Source organism: Strongylocentrotus purpuratus, unplaced genomic scaffold, assembly GCF_000002235.5.
Source record: "Strongylocentrotus purpuratus isolate Spur 01 unplaced genomic scaffold, Spur_5.0 spur5_contig_848, whole genome shotgun sequence".
Lineage (NCBI taxonomy): Eukaryota > Metazoa > Echinodermata > Echinoidea > Camarodonta > Strongylocentrotidae > Strongylocentrotus > Strongylocentrotus purpuratus.
In genome coordinates, this window is record NW_022145555.1 from 489,360 (window position 1) to 515,233 (window position 25,874).

Sequence of the window (25,874 nt, forward strand, 5' to 3'; positions counted from 1 at the left end):
TATCCGCCCTCGTTGATGCTCGAGTGCGGATAGATCGTATAATGAACTCATGCGCATGCATCATTTTGTATAATATATTACAATTGAAGGTGAGCGTAGAAAATATGACATAAGGAAGAAAAAAAAGACACATTACTAACATTGAAAAAAATAGTCAAATCAAAACATCCGTGGAATCGTATAGTATTAATGACTGCTTTGAGAGAAAAAGTTGTTTTTATACGCTCAAGGGAAGGTTACAATTGTGCTATTGCCCGAGTTTATGACTGCATTTTCGACCAATCAGATGGCTGGATTTTTAAAGTGAGGTATATAATAAAAAATAGTTATAACACACTCACCCACACGCACTACAACACACTCACCCACACACGCACGTCACATTCCAGCACACATAATGCAGCATGTAGCTTAAATTCTTGTCTTTCATGATAAAGGTATTTCAAGACAGTTACAATGTTAAAAAAATGGTTTACTACAAATTCCTCATTATAATGTTTATAACCAAAATGAGACCTATAGATTTGGCTACATCTGATACATAATGATGGCGTCAAAAATTGTTCTTGTTCGCCAGATAAAGAAAGTCAAAAGTATTAACGTGAAATAGCTCATTAAAAACATTCCGCCCATAATTACACCTATGCCGATAATTTCAGATACGATTAAAATGTACTCTAAGCCAAGATCCCATGATAATATTGAGGAGGAAAAAGAAGACAAAAAATAGGCATGATTATATTATGATTTTGCTCTTTTACGAACTCTGCCACCTTATTGTATTGACGCAAACTTGTATCCGATTTAAGTTTGCAATCCAATGGCTTGGAATTCTCATCAGATATAACGTGAGACAAAAGCAAATTAAATAATTTAAAATATTTACATTATTTCGGCAAAGTCAAAATTTCAAGGAGCAATTCCATGATTATTCTTTCAATTTCTTTCAATTTTACATAATCCTTTTTTATCGACTTTCATGATATTATAACATTTCGAAACAATCTGGATGTACTTCGTCAAGAACAGGAACGATAGCGGGTTGGATAACCCTTTCCAGCCTCTGAAATGGAGAAAAACAAAATGAACAATCAGGCCTTTTGTTGAACATGTGGAAAGACACAAATGTAAAAACTAGAAGAATCCTCAATTTTATTGAAATGCAGCAATGTGATAAATGAAAGGCAGTTATACACTTTGGTAATATTAATGGTCAGAACCAAAACAAAAAAAAAGGGAAGGAAAAAAAACACTCTTTATCAGAACAACTACCACGACAATCACTCCCTTTGGTTTGAATCTACTCCAAAAAAAAATGGACTGGCAGAAAGAGAGTGGTTTAATAACTCTTTTGGGAGTGAATTGCACTATTCATGTTTCAGCATGGAATGGATTTCCACTTTTGATAAAGTGATCCCTTGTATGACCCCCCCCCCCCCCCCCCCCTAAAAAAAGGTGAATTTCCTTCAATTGATAAAGTGCAGGCCTTTGTTCTGTATTTACTAAGCATTTAGAATTCCTTTTGGGGGGAGGGGGTGCAATTATTTACATTTTTTTCTAGGTGGCAGCAGGAGTCTCCCATGGTTCCCTGTTACATACCTGTGTAGGCACAAGAATGTCAAGCAAGCAACAATGACAACAAAAAAAAAACAACATTATTTTAGTCCTACTCGGCGTACCCGTTGCCCATAGGGGAGCCGTTTTCCCTATAAGGTGCAGCAATAAAAACTATAAGACCTAAAATCCTGTTCATAATCTTACCGTGAAAGTGGGCCCATCACCTTTGATCAATTGGTAGAAGACGGCGTAGACCATTCCGGCGGGAATGCACACCATCGATGAGAGGGCCATACAGATGCCAAGGGGGTTCGAGAACAAGGACAGCGTGGACCATGAAACTATGTTGCTGATCCAAACGAACTGGGAATAGAATGAATTTGACATGAATACATGATTTACCTGCCGGTGTTGATTGTGATGGTATGTTTTCTTTTAGAAAGTAATATAATCACATTGATATATCACGATTTTCAAGAATGGATCATTACATTACATTACATTTTCTGAAGGACTTTAGGATCGTGTTTATACATGTAGATTTTATGGAAGAAGACTTTCTGTTACAATGAAAACTTAATCAATAAATTTCATTCAGTTCAATTCAAATCAAATCAATTTCATCACCATGCAATTGTCAATATTGATGATTACAGGTAAGTTCATAGTAAGTATCGGTATATAAAAAAGTGGGATCGAAGGTAAGGGGCGGAAACAGCAATCTTCGACCACAGGCGGGGCGCTATGTGAAGAAAAGAAAAGGAAGAAGATTCTGGCAAGCAAGCAAGCAAAAGAATGTAAAAGTTTTCCCATTTTGAAGTGCCTTTCAGTTCTAAAAACTTGAAAGAGAGAGAGTGAGATGTATTATGTCGGTCGGCCGGCAATGTTGTTCTCCCTACGAGCTGTGACTTTTTATCAGACAAAGAAATATTTTTTTTAAATTCAGACAATCATTAAGAGTCAGTACAACAAATCGTCTTCTTGCTCTAATAATATAATGAAATGTCAAAGCTTCCGCGCTTCGCGCGGGAGGGGGGGGGGGGGTCAGAATTCAGATGGGGATTAAGAATTGAGAACGGTCAACATATCGTCTTCTTTATCTAATAATTAAATGAAACGTCATAGCTTCTGCGCTTCGCGTGGGAGGGGCAAAACAGAATTCAGACAAGGATTAAGAGTCGAGAAAGGTACAACGAATCGTCTTCTTTCTCTAATAATTTCATGAAATGTCAAATCTTTTGCGCTTTGCACGGGAAGGGGGCGGAACTAAAAAATAATTAAGATGCTGGCCCCGGGTATTTGAGGTTAAATTTGTAGACATTGGGACATCAGCATTAATATATTTGTCGGTAATTGGTGGCTAGTTTTGTCGGTAATCGATGTCCTCTTCACCCCCCCCCCCCCCCCCCCCCCCAACTGAAAAAGATCTAGCCCCTGGGTGGGAAGGGGCATGGACTGGTTCTACGCCCTAAATAAATTATCAGCCACTGATGAAAATGACCCAAATCATTGTAGCATAATAATGTTCGACAATGACATCATGAACAAAATGGCCTGTTTTAATGTAGGCTCGTGTGCGATCTCTAATGCGTGTATAATTTTGATCATGACTGTCAAACTAAGCATGCAGTTGCCTGATATAGAGAAGAGTGAAGAGAAAGTTGAGTTCTGCTTAATTCGAGGTTTAAAAATTCCTTGTGGGCTCTCTGATTGTTTGTCAGTTTAGAAGAATGTCATATGATTTAAATAATGTCCCCTGAATAGGATTGTTCTTTAGATGACCCCATGTCTGAAATAATCTAAAGCGGTTCTTAAGGGTTTTATTTTCTCCTTCACACCTCCACTCCATTCATTTTCTATCTATGTGCCCTATTATATTTATCTATATATCAGGCTATAGTTCATCTAGACGTTGGTCAAAGCCCTCATAATATTTCCATTTTCTTCTGTCTCTAGCTATCCTAGTCCAAGCGACCGTTCCCATGTATGATGTTCGGTCATCTCTCCATCTTCTCTTCTACCGCCTCCTCTTCTCTTTCCCATTCTTGGTTAACGGATAATAATTTTGAAGGAAAAAAAAGGATAATGTAAAAACGGCGCGAATCAGACTCGGGTTCCGTGCGCACTTTATTCTAGCTACAAGCACAAACGATGCGTCGACTAGTTTACTCATTTAGATTGGCGCTTTTGTGTCTATAGTGAGAGAGTATTTGACCTTGCAATATCTCTTTATAATATTATTTGAAGCTGAAATATTGATTGCAGTATAGCGACTTAGAATCCTTAACATACAAAGCAAAATATTTCCTGTTGATTTCTACACTTTAAATGTCATTAGAATACGGGCCACAGATAATTACCAGAGCAATAACAGGAACAGTGGCTATCCAGCAGATTATGTACCATTGGATCTGTTGCCATCTTAGCATCTCGGCAATGTTGAAGGAAAACTTTCTAACTCCTTTACAAAAAGAGGTAAGAATGAAAAATGAAAAAGTTACACGTTTCTTTCAATACTTTGATAATCTTATTATTGCCCTAAGATGTATAAAGTTTACACTTAAAACTAGTTTTCCTACATGTGACAGTGACTGACCAGCTTAACGATGTACCATAAAGTGTCTCCATCTTAGAATCTCGACAATGTTCGATGAGAATCTTCCCACTACTTTAAATACACACACAAAATGTAAATACAAATATAAAAATTGAAGAATGGCCAAAGAGATGCATGCAACATATCTCTCTATTGCTATGCTGTGCAGGGTTTAAACATAAAAAAACTCCACCCTTATCTGTCTTGAGCTATTTCCTTCATCTTTGAGTATGTATCATTAGCTTCGATACCATCCAACATCATAATTATTTTCCTTCCCTCGGTCTTCGTCCTTCCACCCCTCCCTCAATGATATCTCTTGATCAGGAGTCTGTAATGCCGTAGAATATGCCCAATTCATTTCTTCTGTCTCTACTTCCAAGTCGTTACAAGCTTTCGCTCGTTCCCCCACTCTTTCGTCGTGCCATGCATTTTTCCTGTGCAGCCACTTTTCAAAATTATCCAACAAAACAATCTTACACTTGTTTTAATACTTTGATAGTCTAAATGTTGACCTAAATGTCATTACATATGAAGAGTTGGTTTAATCTTTACTTACGATTGGAAAACAAGGAAAGTGAATATTTGTTTGGTAAGATTTAATGCATGTACGAAAGTTGATGACAATTCATCCAATGTTGGTAAAATTATACCAAACAAACATATACATTTATGTTCCCTTTTTTCACCCAACACAGGTAAACTTTCGCCCTACTATTTTAGAATTTTCTCTTCAACTTCAACAGTTGATAAAAATTGCCTTATACAGTTTTTTCTTCTTTCTAGAATATAAATAACGAAACATGCGACTACCAGGGTACTAAATTTCATCATTATTTTCCAACTCCCCAACAACCGCCCCTGGCCAATGGTGCCCTAGAAATGTTAATAATTCATCGTAGAGGGATCAAGAATAACTCGGGATCAGGGACGGTTTAATAGACTGACCCGATGGAAGAAAAAGTTTTACCATAAACCCATCCGATGGCGATGCTCTCGAAGAAACATATCCAAATGAGAGGAAAGATACCAGACCCATAGGCATCAAAGAGCCATAAGACGTATTCACCATCCTGAAAATTAAATGGTACAAAGATGTTGATAATCATTATCGTTATTATAATGCTGATAATAATGGTAATAGTAACAATAATTATATAATTATGAAAATAATAATAATAATAATGATGATGATAATAATAACAACAACAATAATGATAATATTGATAAAATTACTACTACTACTTCTACCACTAATAATGATAAAAATACTAGTGATAACAATAGTAACAATTGTAATAATAATATTAGTAATAATTATGATGATAATTATAGTACTCGTTTCTTTCATAGCACTATATTGAATTGATGATTATAACATAAAAAGTCTTTACAAAAAATACAATACAAACATCACACGGTTAACTACAATGTAAATACATGTAAATACATGTACATGTAAATACATACAAATCAACAGAGGAACGAGAACTTTGTCAAATCTACTTTCAAGTTGATCTCAGTAGAGGCAGAAAATGAGAGAAACAGATTAATGAAAGTCCGATAAAAATATGACACCCCCCCCCCGAAAGAAGGAAGTTATATATTTTATACGTTGTCATCAACTGAAAACGTATTGGCAAATCCGTGACATACCTTTTGAGAATCTTTCCCATTTGCTCTGTACTAAAAAATACTAATGTAACGTCTGCTCAGAGCCAGATTGGCGTTTAGTCCATTTTAAAGTTCACGATTTAACATCTTTAGACTGTGGATCACATGGTTCGCAGTCCTAGTGCTCCAGCGGTACTAAAGTCCTTTTACAAGACATTAATCTGCATACCTGGTATGCCACTTTTCATCCAGGTGCTAATTTGGGTACTGGTAGGAAGGAGTTTCTTGAATGATGTGAGCACCGAAATCGGTAGCCTCCCAGAGCCGGGGTAATATTAGAGCACCTTGAGCACCGTGCATGATGGATAATGTGCCCTATGAAATTATCCAATATCATTAAGTTTATCATTAGTAGTATAATATTTCCATTAACTTATTTACTTGACCACTAAATATCACGTGTCGATATCTTACCTGAGTTACCATACTGAGGCCAATCAGGAAGTTTAGAAAGCAGACTCCCAACACGAATACCTCTTTATAATACCCAATCCGCAGCCAGGTAGGGAAAAGATCCAAGACAGACGTGATGAACGCCTTCACCATGACGAGCTAACGTAGAAAAGGTAGGATGAAACGAATTAGTTCATGAAATGGGGAGTTGTTGGTTGTGCGTTTAGGGAGAAAATGATAAGCAATGCTTTCTCATTCACATGGGTTTTTTCGACATTATCAAAGTATTAAAATATTACCTGAATTGAGCGAACTTGTATTGAAAGTTTTAGGACGTTGAATGAAAGGGCTGATAGGTTTGAAAAATGGTTGAAAATATTGTAAAGGTGGAAACGGATGAAAGGGTTGAAAGAGGTCGAAAAAAAAATTGAAAACATTGAAAATGTGGTAGAAGTTTGAAGAAGTCGAGAAAAGGGTTGACCTTTCCAGCCAGTACAGACTTTACAAGGTTGACAATGTTGTAAAGGTTGTAAAACGTTATAAAAGAAGTTAAAAGTTCCAAAAGGTGGAAGAGGAAATTAGATATAGGTCTAACTACTAAGATTAAGATTACAGGTACACCAATTGCAATCTTCAGATACATATTTTGGATCAAGTCGGTTAACATTAATTTAGACATAGAATTCAATTTTGGTTAAAGTCAATAAGGCTTGAAAACATTGAAAATTAAGGAATGGATATGATGATCCACTATGTCAGCGATATAACCCTTTCGTTGATACTCACTGATTCACATTGGTTCAATGCGGTCCAGACCCCTCATTTTTGTTTTTTTGTCAGAGATTTTAAACTTAATGTTTGTTACACATCATTATAGACATTAATACCATGATTTTTATTCATTGCTTGTCATTGGTAAGACTAAAAAGGGCAGTTAAGACAATCTGATGATTTTGAAGTGTCTATTTTTTTCTTCAGAATTGCGACACCCCCATCCCACTTTCACAAAGTCATATATCCTTCCCCGATTACCTGAGAGTTTAGCCCAATCGTTAGGACCGCTAGAAAAAAGAATATAGACCAGACCCTTGGTACAGGCAATGCAGCAAAAGAACGCGGAAAGACCTTAAAAAATCGACCAGAACCTAAAGTAATCAAACAAAATCAAACAAAATGAGATGGAAGAAAATGAATGATTTAACTAAATAAGTTTTAACAAGGGTAAATATATAAGATGTGGTACGCAAGTTCTTGTATGGTTTGTTTCATTGAAACGCTCTATTTAAAAAGTAGAACAATTATGAACATTTCCTTGTGTTATAAATCTAAGTAAGTACCCCAAAGTCCAAAAATGCTCCGAAAACCAAACTAACTTTCATATCTGCTGGCTTACATGTCAGGGATTCTTTAACATAAGGGGGGGCACTTAATTTTTTTTCCTGGCATGCTAAAACACATAAGGGTAAATAAATGAGTTGAAAGTAATCATTTTCCTTTTCCCTGTTTACCCCTTTATTTTATTCCCTTTTTCTGGAGCATGTGACATTTTTAATGGAGGGTTGTACCCCTCTAACCTCCTCCCCACCAGTAGGACAGTGGTACTAGGGTTACGGTTAAATGGAAATCCAACCCAAATAGACAACTTCTCTACAAGAAAGCAGAAAAATCAGAGAAGCAAACTGATGAATGTTATGAATTTTTAAAAGTTGCAATCACTATAGCCTACGTATGTGCACTTCAAATACGCTGAAGCGGTAATGTCAATGTGATGTTAGTACTGCCGGACTACTTTCCCATCTGTCCCAACATGACTAAAAAAATCAAATGACTAACATTTAAATTTTTCAAAAATTCATTGCTCAGGAGGGCTTATTCGTTTTAGAGGAAGGTGCCAATTGCGGTGAGGGGTTTTCATGGACCAGTAGATCTGAGATTATATTATCCAAAAAAAAGAGAAGAGTACGAATTTACAAATAGTAAAAAAAAAAAGTGAAAGGCGTAAATATTCTAAAAAAGAATGAAACGCCGATAATACCAAACAACAACAACAACATAAAACAATATGCTATCTATAATATATTTTGAGTAGTGCCCCAAGGGCGAAGGGACATAAATTAACGATATTTTTGTACACAGCAAATGGGAGAGTTTTCAACGTTCTACGTCACAATCCACTGACCGAACTACCAATTTGAGATTTGCATAGACTTAGTGATCTCAAATTTCAAACATTCGTAACTTCCGTACTATTAGCTCGATTTATTTCAAACTTTTCTGTTTCTGTCATTGTTCTGCTTTCATACAAATCAACTTATAACAAGGGTTGGATTGCCCTTTAAGTTTAGAGGATCGGAGAGGTGTAGCCCTCAACCCCTCCTTCCCACCAGTAGGACAGTGGTCCTAGGGTTAGGGTTAAGGTAAGGGGGTAGGAGGGATGTAGCCTTCAATCCCTCCTCCCTACCAGAAGGCCAGTGGTGATAGTTTTAGGGTTAAGGTTAGAGGATGGGAGGGGTGTAGCCTGAAACCCCTCCTTCCCACAAGTAGTCCAGTGGTCCTAGGGTTAGGGTTAAGGTAAGGGGGTGGATGGATGTAGCCTTCAACCCCTGCCCCTCCCCTCTGCAAGGCCGTTAATAGTGTTAGGGTTAAGGTTAGAGGATGGGAGGGGGTGTAGCCTGAAACCCCTCCTTCCCACCAGTAGTCCAGTGGTGCTAGGGTTAGGGTCGGGGTAAGAGTCAGGGAGGGCGTGCAGCCCCTCCTTCACACGACCCATTAGTGGTGTAATACTACTCTTACCGGAACCATCAGCAATGATTACGCCGGGGGAGATTCCCTCACTGTACGCTTCGACGCCGAGAAATGTAAAGACGATGATGCCACTGTAGATACTCGTCCACACATTTAAATATGCTGCGATTATGCTATCCCTTAAGACAATCAATACAAAAAAGACAAAATTAGCCTTAAACATAAGATGAGTAATGGTCATACAAGTTAATTGTGAAAGAAACAATCTAGAAGCATCTGGGAAAGGGTGATTATGAGGTACATGAGAATAGATGTTAATAATAAACATACTAAGAAGCTTTTAATGATCGAAATCAGCAACAGATCTAGTGTTGGACGTAGGGGGAGGGGTGAGTCCCCATTTCGTCAAGGCCCCCCTCCCCCAAAAAGTCGAAAACAATGTGTAGAAATTAAAGTTTTTCTTCTATTTTATGTTTTCATTTGTTGGATGAACCCAAGATAGGTCTCACTTTATAGTGGAATAGGAGTGTAAACTTTCTTAACAATGACAAAAGATCAACTGATTTAGAAAAGATCATTAATTCTAACACACTAGCAAAATAATAGAGAAAATGCATATTTTGATTGACATGTGAACAAATTCAAATTTCACACCCCTACGTCTGAATTGCACAAATTTGTATCAAAAAGTGTGGGAGACTTGAAAGAAAATGATCATGAAACATAAATCCGGAAGGTCAAGCGATTGAGACGCAGCGCGAAAATCATGAGGGGGCCATTATGTCCCCCCCCCCCCCGGCCTCATTTTCAGGAGACACTTCCACTATGATATTCTTTCAAACTGACATACAAAGATTAACAAAAAACAAATATTTTTCAACTTTCCCGGAACCCAACCTTCTACTTAAAACAGATTTCGTCAGACAAGTAGAAGACGATACAAACTAAAATCATCAATGAACGTAGGTCTGCAATCTTTAAATAAGACATAAACTATGATTACGTTGGCAGCTATTTGATATATTGCAGTATGTATTCATTCCCAATAGCGGATAATATAGGCCATTCATCCGTGTTCTTTTCCATTCGCTCCTCGCCTCTCTGTCTCTCTCTCTCTCTCTCTCTGTCTCTCTTTAAATAAGATTACATCATTGAGCAAAATAAGATTATGGAAATTAGTAGAAAAAAAGAATGAACAAATAAAATGTTTAAAACTAATAGTTGTTTAAAGACGTCCAGTGCTTGTGATTCAATTAAACTCTTAAAAACTTATCGTTGATCGAGCGTTTCCAAGTTTACCATGCACACAGACAAAAAGAGGTTTAAATTTACTCCCTATTGGGAGTAACTGCTTGTCGTATAAGTGACACCCTCAGGGAGTAAATTTAATCCCCAATGCAGGTAGTAAATGTACACCCCACAATAAAGTGTAAATTTGCACCCCCAGGTTATGATTTTACTCCCTTTAAGGAGTGAAATTTGCACCCAATGGTGCTCAATTAACACCTTTTGGTTCCATTTTCATGAAAAATGGGTTCAAATATACACCTGTGGGGTTGAATTTTATACCCTATATGAACGATTCCACACCCTGTGGGGAGTGAATCTACACCCTTCTTATGTACAGCATTAACCAATTGATCATCCCTCGAGCAATCAATCATCCATGCTTCGTAATCACCTAACAGTCACTGATTATCACCCTTTTGTCTACGTTTCACTGCTCTAAAGAAATCAGACCAGAATCTCGAGTTATATGTCGAAAATCTCAGTTAGTGTGAACTCAACACAAGTGCAGACTGTAAGAACCAACTAAGTTAGCCTCGGTGAGGCTGGCCTGGATGGAAGTATCGGATCAACTGTATTGGAACTATCTAAATACACAATCCTGCCTCACCGTGTATGTGTGTATTGGGTTTTTACAGACGTGTATCAATCAGAATATCTTCCGTTTACTTACACGAAGGCAAGTTAGTAAAACAACACTTCTGCTAATTTCATCAAATGATCAAATATAACCTTCCGTACAATCCCTTATTCTTGATCAGATAACTTTCAAACAAATAACATGCCCAAATGAAACATGATAATTCCCCCAACATGACTAAAATAAGTAAATTATGCTAATTTTCCTTCATTTGGCAGTAAATCGACACGATGCGCCATTGCTGTAGCGCATGCGCATATATGCACTCACAACAGAAAAATGCTTTGAATAATCAGAGCTCGTCTGACTAAAATAGGGTGTAAAATTACAGCCCTCAAATTCCTATTCTGTACACCCTTGCGTATATTCGTGTTTTACTCCCTTAAAGGTGTAATAGGGGGCGCCCTATTTTTCCAATTTCGTTTTACTCCCCAAGAACACCTTTTATTTCTCTGTGTGTAGTGCCCGTTTTTCTTTTCTTACGACGAGAAGAGAATATTACACGCAAGTGTATTTGTACCAACCTATAGAAATTGTAGTGGAATTTGTTGAAGCTTCCAAGGGCTGTGAAAGCACCTAGTCCAATCGAGAAGGAATAGAAAACTTCTGTTCCAGCGGCTATCCACGCCTTTACGGACCAATCAATGAAAACAAGTTTATACAACGTCAAATGCCTGTCCAAAGTGGACGGAAATCAAAACAAACACATGAAAGAAGACAAAAAAAAAAAAAAAAAAAATTTTAAATAATTAGACAAATTAAGCAACAACAAAAATATCATACCCTTCAATTAAAAGATATAATTAGTTTGCCTTAGTAAATTCAGGCACGGTTAAAGTAGACTTCCAGTGTTACTTGTTGTAACTGTCGGTACTCCATACTCTATAAGCCTGCATATGTAGCGTTCCATACTCTCATAGCAACCCATTTGAGAAGCACAATTGTACGTCACGATGTAAAACCACGGCAAAATTAGCCTGTTTTTATCGTAAAGTTAAACTACTTGGTCTGCCCATATTATTTGGTCTGCACAGTGGTAAGCAATTAAACATGCGTTATTTGTTTGGATTGTAGTATCAGTGTTTGTGACATAGGTTTCGTCATTTAACTATAAATACCACAGATTATTTGATGATAATGAGAATGTTGCATGCCATTGCCCATGTTATAATACCGGTATAGCATTATTCAGAACTGTAGAGGGCGAAGTACATTCGCACTCACTTTCAATGAATACATAATACATAACTCACAAGATAAGATGTTTATAAAATCATAGTTTATTAGCGAGTTGTGCATAATGCAGATGATGCATACAGTGTAGATATTATAATTATCGGGGTAGCAAATTACACAATGAAGGTTTTAGTACTTAAATTAAGATGTTTATATTTAATCTCCAATCTTGTTGCTCAGACATACGTGTTTAATAATAATAAGAGCATGAAGTTTAGGTACGTTACTTTATATTACATTGTGGTTGGTGATGATACATGTATTTAGTAGTTTATGCTTGACAAGAATGCTAGCTCATAATGATAACAAGATATTTGTTAAGTAAGCGCTGTGCTTTCTATAAGATGGGTATACCTGCTTGCAATAGTTAATTGCTTGTCATTTATTATTAAGTTTGCGATGTTATTTCCGCACATGTGCATGGTTTGGGCCAGAATGTTAAGGTCAAGTTAGACACCTAATACCAAAGTTAAAAGGTTAATAGGACATCAATTAATATACTTTTCTTTGGCTTTGTTTTATAGTTCTTACGGCAACATCTTACGGCAACATGTAAAGCGACTTCCAAGTTTATCAGCTAAATCGGCGTCATCTATCAAGTTAACGGTTTATTCGATATTCGAGAGTAAAATTGTAAGCCTGTAAACTTTCTTCAAGGAACGATGGCAATAAAGTGCATGATTAAAGTGCCCGTATACAAGACCTGTGACTGTATTCATTTATGTGGTGTAAACGTGTCAATATCGAGAGGGGCAGGCACTCTTGTCGTAACAAAAATATTAGAGTGACTAGTTCGACGACAAAGAAAAATATAAAGTTTACAAGATTATATAAAAAAGATATAAATACTGCATAGTTTTTGGTTAATGATGTGGCTTTTTTTTTCGAGGGGTTAGTAGATAATTGCTCAAGAATCACCTCATTTAAACAAGTTAATTGTGTTAATATACACTGTTGGTCATAATGGTGGAATAATCATTTTTACCCCAATTTATTGAATGATTTTGACAATGATTTATTCCTAATAGAACAAGATAATAGTATACATTCTCAGATGTTATTGAATGACAATTGGGGAGTGTTTGTTTTGCGTGACTGCTAAAACATGTGTGTGCTACTATGCTAATCACTAACCTACGTCCTTAAGTCATAACTGACAGTAATGGGGATTAAAGCCTCATAAAAGTGGACTAATATAGCACATCGACACGGTTTTGATCCTGGGGGCTCACAGTAACGAGGCCATTGCTTAGCCAATGAATCATGACTGTACGCAGCGGGCGCTTGGTTACGTCGACGCCCCCACAAAATCAAAAAAACAAAGAAAAGGCAATAAATGTTCAATAATTCATTGTATTTCCCCCAGTGCCCAACAGGGGAAAAAAATCCTCTGTAGGGCTATTCCTTATGGTTCAGGCATGCCTACATAGAAGATTTTTTCTGTGTGTTGGGGTCGGGGCAAAATGCAATGAATCATTGAAAAATTATGCATTTTCTTTTTTTTTTTTTTTTTTTTTTTTAGGAATAAATCATTGTCAAAATCATTCAATAAATTGGGGTAAAAATAAGTATTCCACCGTTATGACCAACAGTGTAGGTTCAAGGAGTTTAAAGAGCATGATCTCTCGAATTTATCCCTATGTATCCATGCGCATGTATATATATATATATATATATATATATATATATATATATATCCATGTGTGTGTGTGTGAGAGTGTGTATGCGTGTGAGTGTTCATGTATAAGTAAAACAAGACATAAGCCTCCGCCCTAAATTCAGTATAGGAAATGGATGATATTATTCGTAACATAATATCACAATGAAAACAAAAAGCCTATAATCAAATGTCAACTGACGTCTATGATCTTGACCTACCAGCCCCAATATGTAATTGGATCATCTTCCTATAGTAATACTGTCACCATGTTTAGATACTGCGATAGCAAGGCTAACAACCTTTAAGTTAAGAAATTGACCTCTGTGACCTTCGACCTACTTACCTTAAATCTAATGAGACTGTCTTCCTAAATGATGATACATACTATCACCAAATTTGAACCCCAAATCTCTAGAGGTTTTAGAAATATCGCAAATCTGTAATGTCAGAAATTAACCTCTGTGACTTTTGACCTTTGACTTTGTATCCGAGATCTAATCAGATCATCTTCCTATGTTGATGCATGTTATCATCTAGTGGTTCTTGAGATATCGTGATAACGAGAAAGCGGGACGGACGGACAGACCACCATCGGTGGGCGGAGGCATTACAAAATGAAACCTAGATATAAAACAACTTAGTTGACAATATTAGCCTTTGTTTAAATTATTACATGACATGGAGAGTATAGGGACCCGTTTCACGAAGTCTTTTTTCAATGACAAAAATCAGTGACAAATCTGCTGATAACCAATCCGAAGCAAGGATTTCAATAGCTTATAACAAAAACTGTCATTTGTCACTGATGACAAGTTTTGTGAAACGGGGCCCAGGTCCTTGTATTATTATACAGACAACACGACAGGAAGTACTTCCTCGAAATCAACAGATGTGGTATACCTGTGCATTTAGTCGAGATGGGATGGGTTTGAGATAAAAAATCAAACCATCATATGCTCCTGGTAAAGTAATCCCACGTATCATAAGCACGGCGAATACAAGGTGTATGAAGGGAACGGTGAAATAAGCCACCTGCAAAGTAAAGTAATATAATGAGAATAATCAAACAATTTACATTTATAATTTAGTTCGGTTCCTTACAAAAAAAAGACAAGTAGCAAAGACTAACTGTACACTGTTTTTAATGTAAATAGTGTCATAAAGTGGGAACATCGATAAAAAAAAAAATTAGATGGAAGAAGAAAAAAATCATAATTCATTTCAAATCTAAATCACACGTTAAAGAGAATGATCATTGGAAATCAAACTACAAAAACAGAACAAATAGAAATCATATTAAAAAATATTCCTCAGATTTATTGGTCGAAATATGAATGGAGTGCACCTTTTAAAATGAATGTAGTGTTTTAAATCAAACTAAGCTATTTACAGTAGTTTAATCACAATTATCCAAGCTTAAATGTTTATGATCACAGCCGAAAACAAAACGGAAATGCTAAATAATGATAAGTGAATGAAGCAAATGGATGCGTAGAGCAGGACAGCAAGGGTGTCTACTGTCTAGCTCATAGTTTGACGGACATATTCGCTCTATATATAAGAACTCACTGTGATTGTTGTAGTTGTTGTTATTATTGCTGTTATTCTTCTTATTTTTTTTTGTAATTATTATCATTATTAATATATTTATTGTCATCTTCATCATTATCCTCACTATTGTTATTATCATTGTGATTATGACTATTATTAATATTATTATTATTATGATTATTATTGTAGAGGTGTTGTGGCGTAGTGGATAAGTCGTCGGACTGTGAATCACAGGGTTCGCGGTTAGAGTCCCGCCGCTGCACTAATGTCCTTTGGCAAGACATTAATCTAAACTTGCCACTCTCCACCCAGGTGTTAATGGGTACCGGTAGGAAGGAATTCTTTAAATGCTGTGAGCGTCGAAATCGGCAGCCTAGCATAGCCGGGTAATGTTGGAGCGCCTTGAGGACCATGCAAGGTCGATACGTCGCTTTATAAGAATCCAATATTATTATTATTATTATGTTTATTATTATTATGTTTATTATTATTATGTTTATTATTATTATTACTATAATCATTATTAGCACTTTTACCTTCATCATCATCATTACAAATACAAGGACAATCAATCAAAGACTGTTTATAATATACAAATCATTGCAATTTCGTTTGTTTTTGTTTTTTGGGGAGGGGCAGTTGTGTCATCGTAAAAAATATAAGCAAATAACGGTACCTTGCCGCTCCATTTAACTCCCTTCCGGAGGCCAAAGTATACGAGCGTCCATGCGAGGAAGAGGGTTAGGGCAAGATGCCCGACAATACCTCTTCCGCCCGTCCCTGTTTGGCCTAACACCTTGATTCTAGGAAAGGAAAAGGACAACTGATAAAACTAGAGTCCATTTTTCATTTCATTTCTTCTATATCCGCCATAAAAAGGCACATCTAGAACACAAACAAAAATTGATAAAAATGTACATATTTTTTGCATATACAAGAAACAAAATATGATAAATAAAGTATATACAGGAAATAAATGTCATTTAAAAAGCACACATATAAATACACAGAGCAATGATCAACAACAGGCGCGATAGCTCAGTCAGTAGTGCAGTATTTTATAAACTAAAAACATTAAAAATCGCTGATATTCACATTTTTCAAACTGCAATCGTTATGTATACATTTTGGATAAATACTATACTATTGGCATTCCGAAATATTTTTGTTTACAATAGTTATATACATTCTTATCCAACACGACACCCATCCGATTTCCATTTAACCAACCAAAACATTGTTATGGCCTATAAATCGATAAGACACTATGTCCAGATATTTGGAATGCTTTACCTGACAATATTGAACACTCTGCATTTATTTATTCATTCAAAGCCTCGATGAAGAAATATTTAATATCTAAATTTTCACCAACAATATAAGGGTCTCAGCAATTTCTATTGTTTGTTTATATAAATTAATTTTAGATGACCAGTTCATTAACAATTCACCTGCACACACCCACTTTCACACACTTGAATATTTTTTCTTTCTTAATTTCTTTCCACTCATTTTATTTAGATATTTTCTGAACAAAATCTTTATACATGACATTCTATTCTCCTACATACTCTTATAATGCTAGGAGTCCACTGGGCCAGCGTCAGTTGGTGCCAGTTTGCGCCAATGCAATTTACTGTGGCGCCTAGTGTCGCCAATAAGGTGCCTAGTGGCGTGTAGTGGCTCAAACTGCCTCCCAACTGGCTCGTTGTGGCCCGTAACGGCACCAAATTTGAATGTGGCGGCAAGAAAATTTCAAAATGTTTGAAATTTTCGTCGCGCCACTTGCATCGAGCAATCAGCGTCAAGTGTCCGCCAAGTGGCACCAAATGGCGCGAACATACCGCCCTTTGGCGCAAACAATCCGCCTATTGGAATCCACTGGAATGTAATGACGCGCGCCATGTTGCGCCAATGAGAATTGGCGCCACTAGGCAGTGGCCACCTAAGCATCTCTCATCATCTTCTGATGGAGCAGCATCATCACTCCAACATTATCAAAAGCATCAGACATATCAAAATTGTAAATATTTAGTAGAGATGTTGTTCATACAGCAGCTAAGGAGGGTCTGAACCAGGTAGCCGATGGCCGGTATTTATATAGTCGGCAAGTAGCGCCAAGCGGCGGCAAGTTCAAACCAATTTGGCGATCTTTGGCACAAACTAATCACCAAGGGGCGCAAAGTAGCCGTCTATTGGCGCGAATGGCGCCAACAGGGTGAATTTAGGAATCAAATGGCCGTGTAATGGCGCGAACTGGCGCAAACTGGCACATTTTGGAGCAAGCCGGATGGCATTTGGCGCACGCCATATGGCACCCAGTTTATTCCACTTGGCGACACATGCCGAGCGGACATTAATTCGGCGCCACAGCGAGCCACTACGCGCCAATCACATAATCTTTGGCGCGAACTGGCACCAACTGGCGCTGGCCCAGTGGACTACTAGCATAACAGCTGCTCTTTCCTGGCTGCTATTGACTCAACTTACTCAAGCATTCATGCTCATGATATTTACCCTCTGCATTTATCTTGATTATTTTACTTACCTCCATACTTTCAAGTTTTCAATTATATTTATATATATGCATTTTTTGGGGTGTGTATTAAAGTTGTCACTCTTTATGTAAATCAATTATATTATATACTATTATTGTTATTAGAATGTTTTATATTTGATTTATCAATAAATCCAGAAACATCTGCTAAAAAAAAACTCTATTAGCAAGAGGGTGTATCTGGAATGAAAATCTGGTGTGTGCAGGTATGATGATGTAGGCGGCATGAACTGACTGATCTGGCCAAGGCATATTATGAGTTTCGTGTCGGATTCTACATAATCCAGACTTTATTCACAAACATTTAGGGATGATATATATACAATTTGGCATACATATTTTCTTGGCCCAATGGATCTGACCCCGTTTTAAGTCAACAGACTGTAGATCACAAGGTAGACGGTTCGAATCCCGGGCCAGCACTAATGTTCTTCCACAAGCCATTAATCTACTTTTGCCACTCTCAACCCAGGTGTAAATGGGTACCAGGGCTATGGAAATCAGATTTGCGCTGTTAGGGTGTTCCATATGCACCCCTGGATCGAGAGGAAAATGAATGAAAATTAAAATGAGCGCTACTTACTTTTACGGCTCGGCTTTATCAGCCAGGGTATTAATTAGATATCACAGTGCCATGTATAAAATATGTAAGAAGTCATTATCATTATCATCGTTATCATCATTATAATTATTATTATTATTATTATTACTATCATTAAGATTATTATTATATCACTATTATTATACTTATTCAATGAAATATGACTTTGAGTCACGCGAATACAGCATAAAAAACATGACTGGAAGGAATAGACCAGTCTACTAACATATTCAAATATATGTATGTTTCTTTTCTGGGGACCTGGTGATGGGTTATTCCATCAACCTGTTATCAATTAATGAACTACAACACTTGGAATCCGGTCTGCACAGATTACTTGTTTTTATGTCGGACAAGCGTCGAGCAAGCTCTTGGTTTGTCAAGAACAACCTCTGTTTAAAAATTGTGCATACAATTTTAATATGTTAGTAAACCGGTCTATAGTGGGAATAGTTGATGATGTAGTACACTATTGATTCGTACTATGAGTTTTAGAATCATCATCATTATCAACATCATCATCATCATCATCATCATGAAACTTACCTCCAGAACTCCTGGGCCGGGTTGGTTGTTAATGGGTAATTACCACATTGGTCAGAGTCATCTAAGGGCACTGCTTCATTCCAACTGCTCCACGATGGGGCTGGTGATTCCTCCGGTGGAGCATTCCACTTGTCGATGGGAATATAGGTTCCATTGACGCACACCCATTCATTCTGGAGTCAATGGATTTAACGTGTTATAGCATTTATTTTAAACAGTTGTTAATACTATTATTATTATTATCATTAATATTATCATTATTATCCATTTATCATCATTATCGCGATCGCAACTAGAAAAATCAACCTAGGAGAATTTCAATGGCCTTGTACATCGCGCTTTAAAATGTGCGAACATTACAATGACGCGTTATGTAATCAGATCATGTAATCATTTGTGATGCACAAAATCTTTGTTAAGTGCCTCGTTCTAATTATGTCATTCATCTGCTACAAATAATTTGTATTTCAATATTTCAGAATGCAAATTGCATACATTAATTGTTGTTAGGTAGGACAAACATTATGACTTGTCCTGCTTATAACAAAAAAACACGTGCCCACCCCCCCCCCCCCCCTACCCGATCCACCACTGAGAAAGACTGAAAATGAAATAGGGGGGTGAACAGAGTCTAGACTTACGCCGTAATTCAAGCATGAAGCTGTATTCCATTCATTATTGCATCTCGCCCAGGGGAGCTCACCACCAATGCATGAACTGTAGAGATAGTACAGGGTCCAGGCCAGGATGACGTTATAGTAGATGTTACGCCACCAAGCAACGACAGTGGTGGCGACACCAATACCTACGACGATCAAATTAAAGGTGTGTTCATAAATGGCGCGGTAAACGGCCACAAAAAGAGCAGCCCCAGGGTTTTGCCCGGGGGTTTTGTACGTGTAAAAATAAATGACAACTACGCGCAACAAATTAAAGGACTTGCACGTATTCACTGAGCTCTGTGTTATAACCAAAGACGTTTAAATATAATTATAACTTAGAGAAATGTGTAGTGGACTGTCGAGCTAATTCAAAGGGGTAGTTGAGTTATGTTTTCAGACCGCAAATGCCTTCAGAGTGCATGTTTATTGCTCTCATTCTTATGACATTTCTAGTGCCCTTTTGGGACCTAAAATTGCTCTGAAGGTAACTTTAGACCCCAAAATGTGTAAGATTTTGCCAATACGATCATACCAATTCAGATCCACTTTCCAAAATGTACGGTGACCGCATTAATTAATGAATGAATTATTAATAATAATACATGGGCCGGCTGGTTGTGCGTAATATAACCAAAATGACAAAGCCAACAAAAATTCCAACATCGGCATTGGCTGAAAGACAACTTAGAAGGCGCTATTTCGTTTTTTTTTTCAATGGCTTGTTCAAATTATCGAATATTTGTGGTGGTACACAAATATTAGAAATCGTTATATTTAAGGATATTTCAGCCGTCTGTGAACCGATTTCGATCAAACAAAGATTACATTGTCATTTAAATTATATGTTCTTTCAAATTTGACAAAGTTTTTCATTATCTCACAAAAAAATATTTTGTGTAGCGCCCTCTGCAACAGAACTCAACTACCCCTTTAAATGCATCGTTTAACAATGTTAAATCTAAGATGCACGGCCCTATATATTATCGGTGTCTGTGACATGGTGTAATATTGAGGCCCTAAAAAATTACGCTTCAAAATGATCAAGAAGTGCCTCAAAAAAAGTAAAAATCGTTGAGTGACCGGTTTTACCATTCTCGTTTTTACCAGTAGACTGTAGTTTTATGAAAATCGTTCGAAAAACGCAAAATTTGATTCCGATTTCCAATCATAAATATTTCATTTCATTTCATTTTTTTTTCATTTCATTTATTTTCATATTTCTCATGTTACACATACATTCCAAATAAAGTACGAATAGTTTTTTTAACTAAGACAAAGATGATGGGACCTATTTTGATAATTAGAAAAGTGATCGGCTTGTAAAAGTCATGGGGTTCATGACTGACCGTAAGGTTTATAATTATCTATGCTTACCCAAACCCTTTAACGTCATCATTACACAAACAAAACAAAACAAAAAAACAAAAATGCTGCAGTTTTGCCAAACCCTTTAACGTCATCATTACACAAACAAAACAAAACAAACAAACTAAAATGCTGCAGTTTTGCCGCGTCGTATCTGAACAAGCTTTTAAAGAGTGATTATTTAATGAAAGCGTTCAATATCTATATTTTATAACACACCTTGTACTGTATACGTAGTGTTAACATACATCGCATGTATTTAGACGCATCGGGGAACCACGTTTTAGCTATCTCGGCTTTTCGTCTTCTCCTATTACTATATTATGTGTTATACCCTGTAGATATATGTTTTGCTTGTTCGGAAATGGTAATTAATTCATTATGTTTACCTTGGAAAATTGGGCATATCTTCCAGGCTCTGATGGGACCCGAGGAGGTGTATTGACCGAGTGCCATCTCCAGGAACAAGAGAGGAGTCGCAAGAAACAAGGAACATAGAAAATATGGGACGAGGAAGACAACTGTGGAGAGATAATAGAGAGATAATACAAACAAAAATGTCACGAAACTGTAATACTACTACCACCACCACTATTACTACTACCACTATTAATAAAACGTCGCCTGGCTGGGAGGAGGGCGTTAGCTCGAATTCGAAAAAAATTGTGGCCGTGTTCTGTTATAACATTTCTATTAGTCTTTTGAGTTTTAAAACCATTTTCGGGACGGAAATCAGTTTAAATATAAAACAAATCTTTAAATGCGAATAATTCGAAAAGTAGTTTTCGAGTCGCCCGCGCGTTAACGCCCTTCTGCCAGCCGGGCGAATATTGTGAAGATTATGATCATGATGATGATGATAATTATAACAATAAACTCAGGGTAGCCTCATCAGTATTATATCACCATAATCATAACTAAAATTATCCTTCAGTGCCCTCGAATCATCTAATCATTTAAAGGGGTGAGGTTAAGCAGGATATATATATACAATGTATACTATGTAAAGAACAAGCATCAACGAATAACGTTTAAAGATTGGGTTTCATGTAAAAGATAATGACCTCAGGGGTGGGTTATTGGACCGTATATCGTTAAGTACACGAACATTATACAGCTAATTATTTTTGATGGTGCGCCCCTTCATGAATTTTAGATGAATTGCCATTTGGTCTACAACCAGTTCGTCTACTACCCGATTAGTCTATTCCCATATGGTCTAAACTCTAAACTTAACCTGTCTATAATATCCACATGATCTCATAATCATCTCGTCTACTAATCTTTTGGTATAATGACCTTCAAGTTATAGTCATTTGGTCGAATTTCCAATATGTCTACTAACAATTTGGTCCATCACTCAGTTAATTCCCAGTCTTGTCTAGTGCCCGCTTTGTCTACTATTCACATCAAAGACGTTTAAATATATTAGAAGGAAAGATGCACGCGCGGAGACCATTAAACGAATGGGATTAGGCTCCGCCTCTTTTGGATCATTTGACAAGACGAAATAAGCACCCTAAAGCCCCTTTCAAACCGGGCTATATAGAGTTGCGTAGTGTTGCGTACCGACTACGCCGAGCGTACGCTGTCCTACGCTGGCCTACGTAACTATACGCTGGGGGACGCAAAGGGGTGCGCGAGATGGACGCAAAAATAAAACATGTTTATTCTTTTCTATCATGTAATTCTTGATTTTCTCCACTCTTTTCTTGTTCCCATTTTCCTTTGCAATAAGTGTTCATTTTCCATTCTCATAAGTGCCCTTTTCATCGCTAGTAAGTGCCCCTTTTCAGGTACAAGAAGCGCCCCTTTTCATTTTTGATAAGCGCCCCCTTCACCTCTGATAATTGCCCTATTCAAATATGAGAGGTGCCAATTTTACTTTGCGAGTGCCCCCTTTTCTTTCAAAAAATTTCAGCACATTTCCCTTTATCATTAGTGCCCCTTTTTCAGATGCGATAAGTGCTCCTTTTCACCTCTGATAATAACCCTTTTAACAATACGTGCCCCTTTTCCTTTCTTATAAGGAACCTATCCCTTTTTCATAAATGCCCCTTTTCACTTCTTATAAATTCCCCTATCAAAATCTGATGGGTGCCTCTTTTCCGTCGACATATGCCCATTTCTCATTCTCATAAGTACCCTTTTTTCAACCCTGGTAAGTGCCGCTTCTTTAGGTGCCTTTTTCACCTCTGATAATTAATTACCCATTGCACTTTGACACGCGTTCCTTTTCTATTCTAATAAGTGTCCCCTTTTCCTCTCATCATTTAAACGTTCCATTAATATCAAGCGACTATATCCCCAAAGCTCGCTCGCTCGCATTTATAGATGTTATGATTATTTACTTAACAAAGGTTTTGTTTAGTCTTCTGTTATGAGAATGTGCTTATAACCCCATCAGGATTGGGTTTTTCCTCTTTATAAGTAATTTATCGCACTGCGACCTCACAAATATATTTTTTTTTTTGCTCGCTCGCAAATGAGTTCTTAGACCATCACACCCAACCGCAAGGTATACGTATAAAGATTAACAAATATTGAAATCATCCATGATAATGTAATCGCAATATAGGGGTAGGCCTATATACCAATATCTAAAAAATTGTATATTTTCGCTTTGAAATTTCCCTTTGTAGGCGCCTTTTTTTCTAGAATGTGCCCTTTTTTGTTGGTGCCCCCCCCCCCCCTCTATTTTAGAACTCGCTCCGCCGCCTCTGGTAAGGAGCAATGGGTATATCACTTTTTAATTCTGGTAAAATATTTGATGAAATTAAACGCAGGTTTAAAGAAAATGAATTGGGAGGAAAACAAAGTGGCATTGATGAGAAATAAATTTCCCCTACATCTGTGAAAATGGGAAAACTGGGAAGTTTGAGGGAGGGCGAGGTAGAGGTTGAACGTAGTGAACTTAAGTCATTTCGACACAATTGTAAAGAAACCTTTACCAGAATGCATTACCTATCCACACAAATAGAAGGGAGCGTGAGGGGGAAGGGAGATGGGTAAGAGGGAAGGGGGGGGGGGGGTAAGTCCAAGGAGTAAGGGAAAGGGAAAGGGAGGGAAAGGGTTTTGGGATGGATCGTGTTTTAATAAAAGAAAACTAAAATGTTCAATTCTGTAAAATAATATTTTGAGAAATATGAAACTCATTTTTTTTTTTTTTTTTTTTTTAAGTATTCAGTTTTTTCTGAAAAAACATTGCTTTGTTCTAGTTTAGGGGTATAGTGCGCCGGGTAATATCTTTTAATTTTGTTTTTATATTTGTTTATCAAATGATAAAAAAGCTTTCTTATAATTATGTTGCAGTTTTGTAAGTAACTAGGCTATATGTACGTAAAAGAATTGGAGCTTTGAGAAATAAAATCAATGAATAAAAAAAATTAAAAACGCGTATTTAACCTAACGGTATCGCCTAACGCTGATTCACTGAATCACTTGCGTTGCTAGCGTGCAGCATGATGAATAAATGACCATGATTACATACATTGGGGGATTTGACCTCTCTAATTACGCTGATACGCGTATTGTCATTTACCAATAACTAAACATCGTTCAAGTACACTTTGCGCAGGGAGCATCCTACAAAATGCATAATTCATAAAAGGCTCATGAATTATTTAGTGGGGCTTTTTTGGCTTCTAATGGATCCGTGCAACATGGTGGAGCTTGGGGGCCTGCTGCAGCTGCTCCATACATAGTCTGATAATCGTTTAATGGTAAAAAATAATAACCATGAAATGATTATTAGACTTAATCAGTACACGGACTCCTTGAAAAACAGCCGTTTACGGTTGAGGCTTAGCTTTAGCCTAGTCTGCAGGCACAGACCCTAATTTAAGACTTTATCAACAAATCGTTGTGCCTTGAGAGAAGTCTAGCCAAGCTACCTACTGGTTGTATCAATGTAGGGTCTGTACAGGTTTACCAAAACTGTTTCCCTGTGAAGGAGCAGCTACAGTACATGGCCTATGGTAGTCTTATAGTGCAGACTCACTTTTACGACTGACCAGGGTTTGTGCTTGCAGACTAGCTTTAGCCTAGGCTGTAAAGCGAGATTACCTTGATTAAATAAATTAATGCAAATTTTGAAATGAAGACAAAAAATGAAATCGATTCACCCGCTTGGAGGGGCCCGATGCACTCCATATAGAGCGACGCTCCAGATCAAAACAGTGAGGAAATAATCTCAATGAAATGCCATCTACTTAATTACTTACCCCCACCGTGTACGTAGCAGAGGAAAGGGAAGCGCCATAAATTATCAAAACAGGCTACGAAGCCGACGTTCGTCGCTAAAAAATCGAATCGCCAGCTCCACCGTTCCTTATCCACCATAGTACCTGCAGGCTCGACAGCTTAGTTGTATAGTTCAATACGATAGATCTAGCTGACACATGAGGTCTATATCCTACTCTTAGTCAAGATCTATTTCGAGTCATGAATGATGATCGCCGAATTTATGTTATTATTTCTAGTTATGTATTATAGCCACTGAATTCCGCGCTCTCGTGCAGCCCAACCGGGATGCATGCCGCTTGCACATAATTTATGAGATGTCTTGCCGCACCCCATGCGCGCGCAACCAGTGTACAATGTATTAGGAGCCAGAGCATAATTATAACACTGAGTTCCTATATGAAATATATTCATTCAGATGGTCATATCTCAGCCAATACTTGACATATTCACTTGGTTTTCGATATTTAGACATTATGTTTGATGTTCTTTCGGAAAATAAAGAAAAAAATGAGAATTTCTGAAAAATAGTTTTTTTGATGACGTCACACTTCACCACTCT

General features: G+C 37.1%; 1 protein-coding gene across 1 annotated transcript; it reads right to left on the bottom strand.

The window, feature by feature from the left end:
- Positions 1–971: 971 nt before the first annotated feature.
- Positions 972–25,555, bottom strand: LOC592574 (sodium- and chloride-dependent taurine transporter-like). Its single transcript, XM_011675481.2, has 14 exons — positions 25,294–25,555; positions 21,460–21,591; positions 19,685–19,848; positions 19,044–19,216; positions 16,016–16,142; positions 14,689–14,820; positions 11,417–11,520; positions 9,014–9,144; positions 7,253–7,365; positions 6,242–6,379; positions 5,124–5,226; positions 3,918–4,018; positions 1,762–1,920; positions 972–1,063 (listed from the first exon to the last, which is right to left on the bottom strand). The coding sequence occupies exons 1-14, from the start codon at positions 25,409–25,411 to the stop codon at positions 986–988; spliced, it is 1,773 nt and encodes a 590-aa protein (XP_011673783.2). The 5' UTR covers positions 25,412–25,555; the 3' UTR covers positions 972–985.
- Between the last annotated feature and the right edge of the window lie 319 nt (positions 25,556–25,874).